The sequence below is a fragment of the Mustela erminea genome, chromosome 7 (assembly GCF_009829155.1).
Source record: "Mustela erminea isolate mMusErm1 chromosome 7, mMusErm1.Pri, whole genome shotgun sequence".
Classification (NCBI taxonomy): domain Eukaryota; kingdom Metazoa; phylum Chordata; class Mammalia; order Carnivora; family Mustelidae; genus Mustela; species Mustela erminea.
In genome coordinates, this window is record NC_045620.1 from 123,744,064 (window position 1) to 123,758,610 (window position 14,547).

General features: G+C 53.3%; 1 protein-coding gene across 4 annotated transcripts in view; it reads right to left on the bottom strand.

Moving 5' to 3' along the window:
- Positions 1-14,547, bottom strand: part of KLHL29 (kelch like family member 29) — a 298,809-nt gene that overhangs the window by 203,192 nt on the left and 81,070 nt on the right. For 3 of the 4 annotated variants that reach the window (XM_032353199.1, XM_032353197.1, XM_032353196.1), the window contains exon 2: positions 11,797-11,904. The exons of the other annotated variant lie outside the window; for it this stretch is intronic. Coding sequence is in view for 2 of the 3 variants with exons in the window: in XM_032353197.1 (XP_032209088.1) it covers positions 11,797-11,904 (108 nt within the window). In the remaining variant the exon portion in view is untranslated. The remainder of the gene's footprint in view (positions 1-11,796; positions 11,905-14,547) is intronic. 4 annotated transcript variants of the gene reach the window in all.

Genomic DNA, 14,547 nt, shown 5'->3' on the forward strand with positions numbered 1-14,547 from the left:
CCCAGTCAGATGCTCACTGAAAAGGGAATGAAAGGGTGAGGATGTGGAACTCCTGGTTCCATTTAAACACTGGTGGGGAGAAGGGTGTAAGTAAGAGAACTAGTTTTTCAAACCCAGATGTGGGATCTGGAGGGAATGGCCCATCTCCTGGTATCCACTTGCAAGGCCTTTTTTTCCAGCTGCCTCCCTGCTATTTCAGGACTCCCTGCAGATGTCACCTCTTACAAGAAGCTGCCCCAGACTCCCTGGCCAGGCGGCATCCTTGCGTGGTTCATTGTGGGGGTCCTGATCTCCTCACTCGCCATCTCCCCCAGCCACCTGGGTGCCCCTCAGTGCTGTGCCCGCCAGGAGAGGCTCTGCTCCCACCACGGCCCCCGTGGGGCGGGGGGCTCCTCTCCTGCATTACTGTGAAAGCTGGTCCTTGGCGGCTTCAGCGGCGAGGGCTCCAACAGGGTGGGCTTCTGAGAATGCTTCAGGGAGGCAGGAGGTATGAAGGACCATGACTCACCCGGCTTTCAGAGGCAGCTGGGGACTAGCTGTTCTTCATTTCCACTCAAAACAAAACCAGGGAAAATGGGCTTAAATTGCAGCAAGGGAGATTTAGGTCAGATAGAAGAAAAGCCTGCAGGAGCCACCGGAACTGGGACTCTGGGAGCTGATGGGATTTCCTTCCCTGGGGACTCTGGGAGCAAGCTCTAGTGCCAGCTCTCTCCACCCCCAGGGCGCGGTGCAGGAGACCAAGGACAGCACGGCCCCCAGCACCTCCTCACCGAGAACAGGAGGACAAATGACATGTGAACACACAAGGAACATCATCGTTCCTTGGGGGCTGCTGGAAAGATGTGCGTTCCGTTACAGCCCACGGACAAGCCATGCTCTCTGCCTTATGAAGGCAGCTGGTTCCTCTCACTCCTTTGACTGCCTGGGCTGAAAACTCCCCCTCCCTCCCTAAATGATAGCTTTGTTTTCTGTCCACAACTGGGCCGGCATGGAAAATCCCGTCCTAGTGACCTGAGGAGCTGGCCTGGCAGCGGGAGCTTCCCCAGTCCCCTGGGAGCAGCATGGCAGGGTCTCAGACTATACCTGCCACGAGGCACAGGAAGTGTGAGCCCCAGGAATGGGGCCCTGAACACAAGCAGATGTGTCCCCCTCTTTTCTGGGGTAAGCAAGCAGTGGATGGTATCCCATTATCCCTCCAATGGGAGGCCAAGGTCAGAGACACCGCCAAGCCTGGAGGCAAATCTTGTGACCCACCTGTAACACGCATGCAAAACTTTCTAGATCTGGTTTCAGGGAGGCAGCAGCGCCTGCGCCATTTCCTGTTCCTACACTTGTCCGTCCCTCTCCTGCTTTGGATTGTCTGTCTCCTTACATAAGTCCCTGTAAGTTACCGTCTGTCCTTCCTGGAACTGGGTGAGGAGAGAATGGGCTAGAAAGCCTTGTGTTTTTCTCTGGTGCAGCCCTGGCACAGCTCCCACCCCCAGCTCAGACCTCCAAGCAGAGAGGGTCAGAAACCCCTTCCCCACCCACGGGTGCCAGTTCAGCACCCTTGTTCTGGGAATCCCAGATGGGGTCATCACCCCCAGTTTTGCCAAGAGCTGTCCAAGGCCCTGAATGAGGGTCGGTGGGTCTGCAGCATCTGGGTGCTGATTGGGACCGGGGCACAGAGGGGACTGGCAGGGCAGGACTGGCTGTGCACCCTGGTCTGTTCCCCTCGGTCTGCGAGACTCGGCCCCTTTGATGAACGACATGCTGAGGTCATCGTGCAAAGGCAAGAGATGTCCCAGGAGTGGAATCCTTCCCCATTTCTGGAAGCAAAGGGGCAATTCAGAAAGGGGTCAGGGGATGTGTTTTTGTCAGTGTGGGGGCCTGGCCAGTAGGACAGAACCAGCACATCCCAAGAGGAAATTCTGTTCAAAGCAGATGGAGGGTTCTGGTTGTTTCAGGCTATTTTAGGGCACAGCAAGGTGACCCCTTCTTCTGGCCTTCATATCTGCCAATCTCGACCTTCCCGCCACTGACCACAGCAGGAGAGGTCAGAAGGCTAAAAGGGGCCTCTCCTTGGGCTGGTGACCACAGCTACTGAGAAATTTGCATGCCTGGGAACCACTGTGGCTTCCTCTGCCACACGGCTGGGCCCTGGAGGTTTGCGCAACATTCCAGATGTGTGACAATTACTAGGCCTAGCTTCCAGCAAGTCCACCCAGCTCCTGGAAGCTCCCAACTCACAGGGGCTCTGGTAGTCTGAGAAGAGCGTTTAAGACCTTTCATGACTCCAGGCCTTAGGGAAGCTCATTGCATGGGTACCGATGATGTGTCTCTACCTAGAAGAAGCTAACCTTGCCCTAAAGACCAACCCACGTGGTTCGGGTTCACCTCATTCAGGAAAAAGCTCCTTCCACAGGATAGAGTTCTCTGTGGGAGTGTGACCAAAAGGCTGCCACGTCTTCCCTAAAAGGAAAAGTGCACCAGTACTATGAGAAGATAGGAAATTCCGGGACAGTGTCCTGAAGGCACGCCTGCTCCCCTTCTGAAATGCCCTTGGTTTGGCGTTCACTGCCAAGGCTAACCACACCATTAGCTAGGCAGCTGGCCCAGAGGCTGCGGTTTGAAGCCTCCATGAAACACCTCGAGGCCCCCCTCCTTGCTGAGGAAGACGGGAGAGGGGAACGGAGGCTCTGGGGCTCCCACTTCAGCTGGGAGGGCACAGGTCACATGCCCACAAAAGCCAGACACACGATGGGAGGTCGAAGCTCCTAGTAGGGAGAGTGGACATCCTGACCCTGAAGGAGAGCTCTCACATCATACCGACCTGAATCCTGGCCCAGCACTTTCTGATCTCAGCTCAGAGTAAAACATTAATTTCTCTGAACCTCAGTGTGTTGTCCGCAAAGGGAGACGACAACAACACCCACGCCTGCCAATGGCTCTTGAGAGGACTGCAGGAGAATGTGCAGGTCTGTCGTTCTGCACAGTCCTTGGCACGATCACTCAGTATTGTTACTCTAGGCACGAAGTCCTGCCTGAGGACAGAGGAAGGGTGATGCCTTTGGTCAGGGGTGAGCAGGGAGGGCTGCGGGAAGGCTGTAGCTGCGGGCCATGCTGACACCAGAGGCAGGGATGTGACCACACCACCGCGGCAGCCCTAGCCCTTGCCAAGCCCCCTTCTAAATGGGTTATTGTTTATTGGAGGCTTATCCCATCTCTCGGGTTATGAATTATTTACCAGATAATGACTTCCTAATTGTTAATGACAGCTGCCCCAAGGACATGCTGACATACCTTTTGAAGCCACAGTGCTAATTGTGGGGAGTCCCAGAAGCCCCCATGTGGCCACAGCCAGAGTGTCTCTCCTAAGGACAGAGCCTGACTGGTCCTTGGGAATAGACCGTAAACCCAACATGATACAGATAAAGAAACTGAAATCCAGAGTGGGGAGAAGACACACTCCCAGGTCCCAGAGGCAGCCCTGGGTGGGTCAAGCCCCGGAGTCTCTGGTGGTCATTTCTCCGACGTCTGGATGTAGGCAGCTGGGGCAGTTGTGGGCTGGGCATGAGGTTAGGTGGTTAGGTCCCTCTCTTCGGGAGGTCATGGGTACATGGGTGCGGAATGAAATGGGTCTGGAACAGGTGCTGGGAGATCTACCACCCCTGTGTCCCAAGTGAGCAGGAGGGGCCCCGGGATGGTCTGGCGGGCACTGTCCACACAGAATCAGGATGTAGCTCTGTGGCTGCTTGGGGTCCCCGTGGGCTAAGGAGGGCCACCTCCCTGGGAGCAGAAATCCCCGGCCAGACTACCTGCATTCAGCAAGGAAGAGCTACAGGATGACTGAGGTGGCGGGGCAGGGAGCGGGGAGGGAGATAAGGGAATTGGGGGGGTGGGAGGAGGGGCGATGGGCACACCCATACCTTCCTTGAAAGCGCACTGGGTCCTGAAGAGACTATGAATTCAGTTCATGACTCAGTTGGAGTCCTAGCCCCCGAGAATAATAATAGCAAAACTTTGTAGAGGACTACATTTCTGGCACTATGCTAGGCGTTAGGCTACATGAACTCTTTAATCCTTACAACCACCATATGATGTGGGTTTATTACAATCCTGATTTTTCAGATGAAGAAGCTGAAGCAAAGGGAGTTTCGATAATACGCTGGAAGTTGCACAGCAGGTAAGGGGCAGGGCTGGGATTAGGACCAGGCAGTCCGGGTCTGTGCTCTTGACCATTATGCCATATTGTTTACTAGACATGTTTCCCAAATGAATGGATGCAATGCTGTGAGACCCCTTTGGATAGGGGACGCACCTTCTAAATGTGGCTTGAATGTGAAATGGAGCATATTGAAACCCTGGGTTCCAGCGGGATTCAGGGAGGCCTGTTTCTTCCTGGACTGTGCCTGGAACAGCAGAAGGAGAGCCCTAGCCTAGGGTGTGTGGTACCCCCAGGGGACAGTGGCCTTTAAAGGACAAGGTCAGTGCACCACCCTCCCCGCCCTAAGGCGGGCCCTGCGAACTGTGGCTGGCCCTTGAACACACAAGATAGGTTGAATAGATAGGCCCCTCACGTATGGCCCTCGATCATCCTATAAACATTCCAGAGTGTTCTTTGTGCCAGGCTCTGGGGAGGGACCCAGTGACCGAGACACAGCCCCTGCCCTCGAGGCACTGCCAGCTGTCTCCCAGGCCAGAAGAGACAAGAGCCAGGAGCCAGGTATGAGGGTCCCCAGATAGAAATGGAGCAGAGAGGCTGAAGGACTCAGGAGCCAATGAGCAGAGGCACGGACCGTGTGCACTGGCTTTTTCTATCATCAGCTCCTTTTCAGTGCTCATTAGGTGCTCAGCTCTGCAGGAGCTTGGCCGCCCACCCCTCACCCTGAGAGCTCACAGTGGTTGGGGAATGAGCCTCGAGCACGCCGGACAGTGAAAGGACCACACTTGACCTGGGAAGGCGCGAACGGCTGTCAGGGAGAGGAGCTGCGTCAGGAAATCCGAGAAGATTCCCGTGAGTGGGTGGCTGGGAGCTCTCTGCCAGGAGATGGGCGGGGATGGGAGAGGCTTTTCCGGGATGTTCGGGCTTGCAGGATGTGTGATGCACCCAGGCAGGGTCTGTTGGGAGCACAGGGTCTGTCTGCATGGGAACAGAGGCTGTGCGTGTGAGAGCATCGGCGGGGGGGAGGGGGTGGTCACAGGAGGTGAGTTAGGCTGGCTGGCGTGTGGTCTGATTTACCTTACCTGATGCACAAAGTCAGGATCGCGTACCCCTGTGCAAGACGGCAGAGCACTTTGAGTGCATTTTGGAAAGGCTTGAACTGGTGCTAAATAAATCATCACACTGCTTATTCTGGGATGGAGAGGCAGGGTGCCTCCTCTACATGCTAATGGGAGGGCGAGGCTCTGCTGCCGGCTGGCGCGGCGTGCACGTCGGTGAGCGCCGATCTAAGAGACCCTGGATGGATCCTCTCTGGGTCCTGACTTTCATTTCCCACTTAGAGCACCTTCCTGACTACCTGGAGAAGCGGGGGGTGGGCGGGTTAATTGTTACCTCCTATGCCGTTACTAGGTTACTCTGTAAAAGCAGAAATATGCTTTTAATGATTTTTTTTTGTTGTTACTTTCTTGTGAACCAGATGCTTTTATCTAAATGAGTTGCTACAAAAAAAAAAAACAAAAAAAAAACCCAAAAACCAAAAACCAAAAACCAAAAAAAAAAAAAAAACACCAAAAAAAAAAAACACACAAAAAAAACCCCCAACCCCTGAAGGTGTTAGGCTGTGTCTGCCGTGCACTGGCAAACCAATGCTCTGTGAGTGAGGCATAAGCCCCCAATGCTTTCAGCACCCAGCTTATTTACAGGGCATTTACAGGGCAGGAGGGAGGTACCAGCAGCTAGCATTAGCTGTGGCCTGGACGATAGGACCCAGTGAGACAGTGGAGAGGCCTCTGGCTGCTAGTGGTGGATTCTGTCTCCCCTTCAGGTGGGTGGGGGGAACGGCACGATTCTGACAGGTCTGGATGACCTGTCGTCTTTAGGCCTCTTGGGTCATGGTGGGTGGGAGGAAGGACAGTTTTCTTTCTGGGTTATTGAGCTTGACACGTAATAGATGTTCAGCTAATGTTCGTGGAGGACAGACTGGTACATGAGATGATCAAGAAGCCATAGAAACACAGTAGTTAGGAGCATTCTCGCACAGTCCTTGGACAGATGGATGCATGGCACTTTCCCGGAGCAGGGCTCTGGTGGTGGGGCCGTTACTAGCCTCCTTGGTATTTCTGTGCAAATGAGATTTCTGTGCAAATTAAAATTCTGTGCAAATTAGCGTACCTCCCTCTGAGCACTCATAGCACACAGCTGAACATGCAAGGTGCCGGCTGGGTCAGTCCCCACACCCCACCAGGCCAGGTGCCCTCCTGTAGGGCACAAACTCACAACTGTTCCCAGCAGCCCCGGCCACTGGGGCACATTCAAGGTAAGGAAGGAGACAGGTCGCTTGGAAAATCAAACTTGGCCACAAAAATAAACTCTGAGGTTTGCAGATAAGCTATTTCTAGCTCAGGTGCCAAACGAGGATTTGCAGCTAGAGTGAACCGCTGTGTGAGCCCCGCCCCAGTCCTGCTAACTAACGGGAACTGCACCGAGTATCTGCTCTTCCCGAATAGCACTGCTTCTAGAAATAGGGAAGGATTCCACTCCTGGGACATCTCTTGCCTTTGAACAATGACCTCAGCATGTCATTCATCAAAGGGGCCGAGTCTCGCAGACCGAGGGGAACAGACCAGGGTGCACAGCCAGTCCTGCCCTGCCAGTCCCCTCTCTGCCCCGGTCCCAATCAGCACCCAGATGCTGCAGACCCACCGAGCCTCATTCAGGGCCTTGGACAGCTCTTGGCAAAACTGGGGGTGATGACCCCATCTGGGATTCCCAGAACAGGGGTGCTGAACTGGCACCCGTGGGTGGGGAAGGGGTTTCTGACCCTCTCTCCTCGGGGGCCTGAGCTGGGGGGTGGGAGCTGTGCCAGGGTCGCACCAGAGAAAAGCACGAGGCTTTCTAGCCCATTCTCTCCTAACCCTGTTCTAGGAAGGACAGAAGGTAACTTACAGGGACATGTGTAAGGAGACGAGACAATCCAAAGCAGGAGAGGGACGGACAAGTGTAGGAACAGGAAATGACGCAGCGCTGCTGCCTCCCTGAAACCAGATCTAGAAAGTTCTGCATGTGTTACAGGTGGGTCACAGATTTGCCTCCAGACTTGGCGGTGCCTCTGACCGTGGCCTCCCATGGGAATCACCTGAGGAGCCTCCCAAAAATACCTATGCCTGGGTCCCATTGTGAGAGATTTTGATCTAACTGATCTGGGGCATCGAGCTGGATAACAGAGTGTTTTAAAATGTCCCCAGGAGGGGTGCCTGGGTGGCTCAGTGGGTTAAGCATCTGCCTTCGGCTCAGGTCATGGTCTTGAGCCCTGCATCAGGCTCTGCTCAGCAGGGAGCCTGTATTCCCCCACCCCCTCTGCCTGCCTCTCTGCCTACTTGTGATCTCTCTCTGTCAAATAAGTAAATAAAATCTTTAGAAATAAATAAATAAAATGTCCCCAGGTGATTTGAATCACCTGGATTGAATCAGCCAGAGTTGAGAGCCACTGTTCTGACTTGGAAGAGGCAAACAAGAAGCTGATGTTACAAGATGATTTGATATGAAGTCCTATGACAAGGTTGGGGAGAAGAATTTATGCTGACATAAGAGGCTCTTCTCCCAAGGGGCCCAGCAAAGGGAGCATAGGGACAGGATACACATTAACCACCACAAAATCCTGAATGTGGGCACATCGCTACCATCGATAGGAAAAGAAGATACTCCAACAGCCCATAGGGTTCATGTGAAAATGTTACGGGGTTGGGGTGAGGTGCCTGGGGTTGTCAGTGGGATGGCAAAATACCCAGGCTTTTGGGTGGCATGATCCGGGGGTAGGTTTTAGAATATCTGAAAAGAGTAAATAAATGACCTATCATCCAGGAACATTGTTCTGCTGATCTCTGTAATGTCCATGTCAATTCAAGGCTTAGAGTCCAGGAATTGGGGAACACCTGTGAGTTGAGAGCAGTATTATGTGTAAAGTGCACTGGTGCCCATCCTCACAAGAACAGTTAAATTAGAAGGTCTGGGGGGCAAAACCAGGCATCTGTAGGTTTTCACGCCTCTCCAGGTGACTTCAGCGTTCACTGAGAGCTGGCATTGCCAGCCCAGGAAGACATGCCCGTCTTCTCCCGGGGACTAGGAAGGTCAGGGGTTGCCCTCAGCAAAAGCAGACGAGATGGGAGACTCAGCAGCTCTACGGGGCGTGCCCAGAGTTAATGCAGAGTTGGGATGAGAGCCCAGTGGCTGCCTCCCAGTCCAGGGTCCTGTCCATCCACTGCCTATGAGGCCACTCTGTCCTGTGGTCCTATGATCTTAGAACCAAGACTACCTGATCTCATGACGTGGAGACAAGAGGACAGTCCCTGTCTTTAAGGAACTCATGGTCTAGGAAGGAAGGTGAGAAGTGCAGCCCAGGAAGGCGCAAGTGACAAGATCCCCAAAGGCTGCAGAGCACGAGGCAGCTTTGTGTGTTCACATCCCCCGGCCGGGTCTGGGATGCAAATCAGAAAGGCTGTGACCAGTTCCTTGGCTCTGGAGAGGCAGTCAGGACCTTAGGACAGAACGAAGCCTCGGGGACAGGTGAAGCAGTGGGAGTAAAGGGACCGCGGAGAGAAAGGAAAGCAGAGGAACATCTTCTAGCACCAGTGCCCTCACTTACAGGCAGGAGGAGGAAGAGAGGCCACAAAGATGGAGTGACATGGCCCCCCAAGCCAAGAGAGAGAGAGGCTCTTGGTCTCCTTGAAGCTAGCAGGGAGGTCACTGGCTGACTGTTAGGTGGACAGGGCAGGCGGAGGTCTTGGCAATGATGGGAGAGGTGGGGCTCTGCGGAAGGTTCTGTGGGGAGGGGGTTGGAGTGGTTCCATGGCCTCCCCAGAGGGCTGGGCGCCCAGAGCCCAGTGGGTGGGGGCTGCCGGAGGTTGCCAGGGTGGGGCTAGGAGAGGAAGCCAGGACGAAGGACGAGTCGGTGACAGAGTGGATGTGTTGGGGAAGGCAGCGCTGAGATGTCTGCCCACGGGTCTGTCTTTGGGTGGGAGCCATGGAAGCCAAAGGTGATGGATGAAGAGAAGGAGGAGGAGGGAATGAAGCCGGACTGTTGAGAGGGAGGGAGAGCGGGGGGTGGGGGGCAGGAGTGTGGCTGGCAAGGGCACCTTCGGGATGGCTTCGCCGGTGAAGCCGCCAGAGAGTGCGGAAGTCCAGGGCACGGCACGCGGCGTCCTCTAATGGAAGGGTTCCAAGTCCCATCAGCTCTGGAGGCATCTGCAATGTCCTCTCAGGATGTAGGGCACGCAGGGGGATAAGGGGCCTGGGTGGGCAGTGCTGGGGCGGGGATGGAGGTGGGGGAGGCTGCAGAGGGGCGCTCATCAGCACTGATGGGGACCCGTGGTTGCCCTTCACCACCTCCAAAGTCTAGGTGTCTGCTAACATCATTCTTGGCTCAGCCTTGGGTTCTGCACAAAGCAGGTCCTCAGCTCTACCTCCCCTGAGCACCTGCCCAGCCAGGCTCCCACACTGCAGTGCAGGGATCAGGTTTCACTCCCACTAGCCCGTCCTGGCACTGCACTCTGGGCCCCTGACAAGCACAGCGCAGCCTTCCCAGCTTTGCAGCAGGGCGGGGCCCCCTTTGCAGCAGGATGCACACAGCCTGGTGATGCGGCCCAGTTTCCATAGGAAAGTGATAGTTCTTTCCACTGGTCACCAGGGGACAGACCAGGTTGTGGAGACTCCTATCTTCTTGGGAATCAGTGAAGTCTTGCATGTGAGGGAAAAGGGAAAAGCATGACCGGGCAGCAGGCCACGTGCTCCGGTGTTCCCAGGAACCGTTGTGGCTGTGTGTGCGGGGATGTGTTTACCGAGAGCCCTGGCAGGTGTTGTGCGGGGAGGGGGGGGGGCGGGGGGGCGGGGGAACGAGGGATGAATCAGATGTGATTCCCATCCTCCAGGAACTGGCCAGGTGGTAGGGAAGACTGACGTGAGTTTGCCGTGGGGACACCAATCCAGGGCTGGATCTATGACGTATCCTATCCAGGTTCCTTCCTATCCTATAATACATGCTTCTTGAAGCCTGGGATAAACAAGAGCCATGTGCCACCCTGTGTCAGTGGGAAGGAACAGAAGGTTCCAAGATAAAGGCTGTCAAACCCCTTCCCCTGGGTCTCAAGACGCCCTTCACCCCTGCCACACTCACAGCGTCTAAGACTTGAAGGCTTCTCCTTGGAAAGCTGACTTTTGGGAACAGCATGCCTTGGTCTCAGACACTCCTCTCCAGGTGTGCCCCCTCTAGGAGCTGGGAATGCCATCATCATCAGATCCAAGATGCCACTATCACCAGATCTGTCTGGCTGTCCAACTCCCCTCCTCTCATGGGACAGTCACAGAAGCAAAGCAAATTACCTAGGCCCTGGGACAACTAACCAGGACGGCGGCTCAGTTGCTCGGAGGTGCCGTTAGATGCTTGCCAACAGCCCCAAAGCTCCCAAAGCCAGAAGCCCAACTGCCCCCGCTGGCTGTCCCCATTGGGCTGCTCACGGTGGCAGCAGGCTGGGTGCCCAGGGGATGTTTCTCCCTGGTCCAGGCCCAGCCTGGAGCTCCTCCCGCTTCTTGCTGACAATTATGGCTCCCCGCGATTCGGAATCCCAGAGCTGCAGAATCCCGGAGTATCCTTCTCCAGGCCTCCCTGCTTCTGTGGGCACAGTCCTGGCCTGCTGGGTGCGTATTCAAGCATTCTCACCGATTGTTTCCATCGGATTTCTGCCTGCACAGTAGGCCACCTTCCCCACAACTCTCCTGGCTACCTGGTCTTTATAATCCGGGTTTGGAAATCCTCAATCAAACTTTGAGGCCAGACCTCTATAAATTTAATCCAAGGAAATAATCAAATCACTATGCTAAGATATATATATGCAAAAATGTTCGTTGTGTTATTATTTATAGGAGTGAAATTTAAAAATATGCTAAATGCCCACCATTAGGGCACTGGGTAAGTAAATTGTGGAGATTATTATATGCAGATGACATGCAGAGTTCAAAAATGCTATAGATTTGTGTTTACTGACATAAGAAGTGTACACGTGACATATCATAGAGTCAAAAGAATGTGTCGCCGAGCCATACGTATAGCGTGATCCCACGTATGTGTGAGTGTGTGCACGTGTGTGCGTGTGCACGTACACTTTACATATGTGCATACAAAGAAAGTCAGAAGAGGGACACCAACACAGATGTTTCTTGGGATTACGATTGTAAGCAATTTCTGTAATTTTAGGTGCTATTTTTAAAGGATTTTTACAATGCACAAACAGCCTTTTACTGATATCAAGTACCACTACTTTAATAACAAGAAAAGTTAAATTGCCAAGGAAGTATTACAGTTTTGAGGAGCTTAAAGGTCCCCTAGCTGCTGGACGCCCCTCCTGGGGATCGAATCCCCCCTCCTGGGGAGCGGGAAGAGCTCGCGCCATGCTCATAGATTGTTTCCAGGGGGGTTGGGGTCCAGTGTCTTTGCTGGGTTCTAATCCCACATCTATATAAAAATCTCCATGACCAGAAGGCAGAGAGGACGCGCTGTTTACCTCCTCAATGCCCCTGGAAAATCAGTGTTAGAGAACATAGCTGGCAGTGCCCAGGTCGGATGCCTTCCTTATGTGCAGGCGAGCTGAGCAGAGACTTACCTTTTGATGTCCGTCTCTGGCAAGCTCAGGATTCGTCCCCAGGATGCAAAAACCTCGATGGCAACCAACACTTAGCACAGTGTGAGCATCCCCGGGAGGCCAGACAGTCTAGAACGAGAAGGAAAAGGGTGGGGCTGGGGTGGGAAAAGGTATCATCGTCTGCAGAAAAATCTCTTTGGAATTCCAGTGTCTTAGACAGTCCCCACCCACGCAGGCGCTTGTCCTTGTGTTGAATTTCTGAGTGTGGACCCTTTCACATGGAGTGTGTCCAAACACTGACACGGGCACTCCCAGGCAAGGGAAGGGTGAAGTGGGCAGCAGAGAACCCCAAGGGGCAGAGCCTAGAGGTCCCTCCTCCGTCCCCCAAACACACAAAGCCCTAATTCCCACAGCACAGCCACTAGCATGGGTGAGGGAGAATAAAGGCATTGCCTTCCATCCGATTCAAGCCAAGAGACTCCAAAGACAGGGAGAAACACGAAATTTAGGCCTTTAACCTAATGCTGAAAAGAGAAGAGGACACAAACTCAAGAATTACAAAAGCAAATCACTGCTTCTTTCAGATAATGGGCAAGAAGACCTTGAGGAAGCAAAGGATGGGTTCCCTGGAGAGGATAAGTTTTTTTATTTTTTTAAAATATAGATTTAATACCTAGTAGAAAGAGCTATCTGTTATGGTGAGGCAAGGCTATTCCCAGTTCCCTCTTTCAAATCTAATATATGTGAAAGCTGTCTTCACGACAAGGAATGGCAACCTCCACTGCAAAAACACGGCTGTCATTACCCGGGAATCGATATATTTTTCTAAACGGAATATATCATTATCAATTGATTTTCCTGTTTCCTCTTAGCACTCCAGAGTCCTGGATAGCAGGGGAAAGCTTTAATGTGATATGAGGGATTTGGACAGGTAAATAAGTTATTGTAAACTGATTCCACCTTGCAATGAGCTTCTCTCCAACAACGCAATGGGTCTCTCTCAGAGCCTCTCTCCACCCGAGCTTTCTCAGCTGCCACTGACGGAGACACAACGCGAGCCACGTCAAATAGCCATTTTCAAGCTGAAGGTGGCAAAAATAGTATTTTTTCCAAGGACAGAGCGTTCCCTTTACGATTAAGAAATAACCTCTGTGGGGAAGCAAAAGAAGCCAAGGTCACCATTTAATTCTGACCCAGAGCCAAAGTCGTGAGTACATTTCCTCGACCAAGCCGATGTGAAGCATGCGGATATATTGATCGCTTCGGCCACAAAGTATCGACGGTACTGGTGATAATAAACGATCGATGTATTTCTGGGAAAGATCCTTGGCAGATATGTGTTGGTGAAGAGAGAGGTCTGGGAGACAGCAGTCAGATGGTTTTTAGATCCTTGAGAATTTTATTCATTGATTCATTCATTCCATAAGTATTTGTTGAGTGTCTGCTGTGTGTCAGGCAATGTTCTAGGCACTGGGGATACAGAAGTGAACAAAAGAGAAAGAAAAAAAAAAATTCCTGCCCTAAGGGAGCTCATCTTCTAGTGGAGGGAAACATAGAATAAACAATAAGCTTGAGAAATAAGTACAAATTGTACAGTGTATTAAAAGGTAGGCAGTGTATGCATTAGAGAAGACAGAGCAGAAGATGAATGTCAGGGGACTGAGCTCACATGAAGGGGATGAGGGACTGGGCCATGTGGGAATCTGGGGTTGAGCATTTGGCAGTGAGAAGAGTCAGTGCAAATGTCCTGGTGGGTGGGGGAGCATACCTGTCATGTTCCTGGGCCAGCAAGGAGCCCACTGTGGCTGGACAGGGAGAGTCCAGAAGGCCATGCAGCTGGAGAGGTGAATATCTAGATCACGTAGGGCCTTGCAGGCCACTGTAAAGGCTACTCACTGAGAGCCCAAGATACTGGCGACCCAGCTCTAGAAGGAGCTCTCGTTCTCTGGAGACAGACCTCGCAGGTCTGTCAGCTGAATCTGCTTGCCGTCCCTTCCACCCAGATTGCTCAGCACTCTGTGCGAGATGAACAGGGCAAAGGCCAGGCTGGGGCTGGGAGGGGCAGTGGAAGGAGATGAGCCACCAGGGCTGCCCAGCTTGCTCTGAGGACGGTGGCCTTGTGTTTCCTCCTCTGTGGTCCCCAGAGGCCACTTCTAGAGGAGGTAACTGAATCAAAGTCCTGAACGAAAATACACTATACATGAGGCTGAGTTCTTTTGGACTTTTCCCTAATGTGCTTATGGAGAGGTCCTGACGTGAGCTGACACGTTAGACATGACAGGTTGTGTGGGTGTCTTGCCCAGGTCTGTTTTCTATGCTGTGTGTCCCCTGATCTGCACGGAGGGTATCACTGAAGCTCGGAGACTCTGGAGACTCCTGGTTAGGTGCAGGCGGTATAGACACCAGGAGACTGGGGACTGGCGTGGGGTTGGGTCTTTATTCCCCTACTTGCCTCCCTCCTTGCAGTGACTTTACAGGCTGGCTGTGACCCCACTGAAGGTCACAGGTGAGGCTGGGGTGCGGTGGGCCCCACAGAGCATCCTCTCTGTGCCTGAGCTTCTAGCTGGAAACTGCCGCACCCTGCACTGCATCCGTGCACTGGGGACGGCCATAGCGTGGTCTCTGTACCCCAAGCTCCCATCTTATGAGCAGCCCTGCCTGACTCTCTTCCAACCACACATTTCAATGTGCCAATTTCCTATTAAGACCCCAGACGGTACGTTCTCGGGGGCATCGGAGAGCAGGGCTTTGGAATCAGGGATCAGGCTGAAT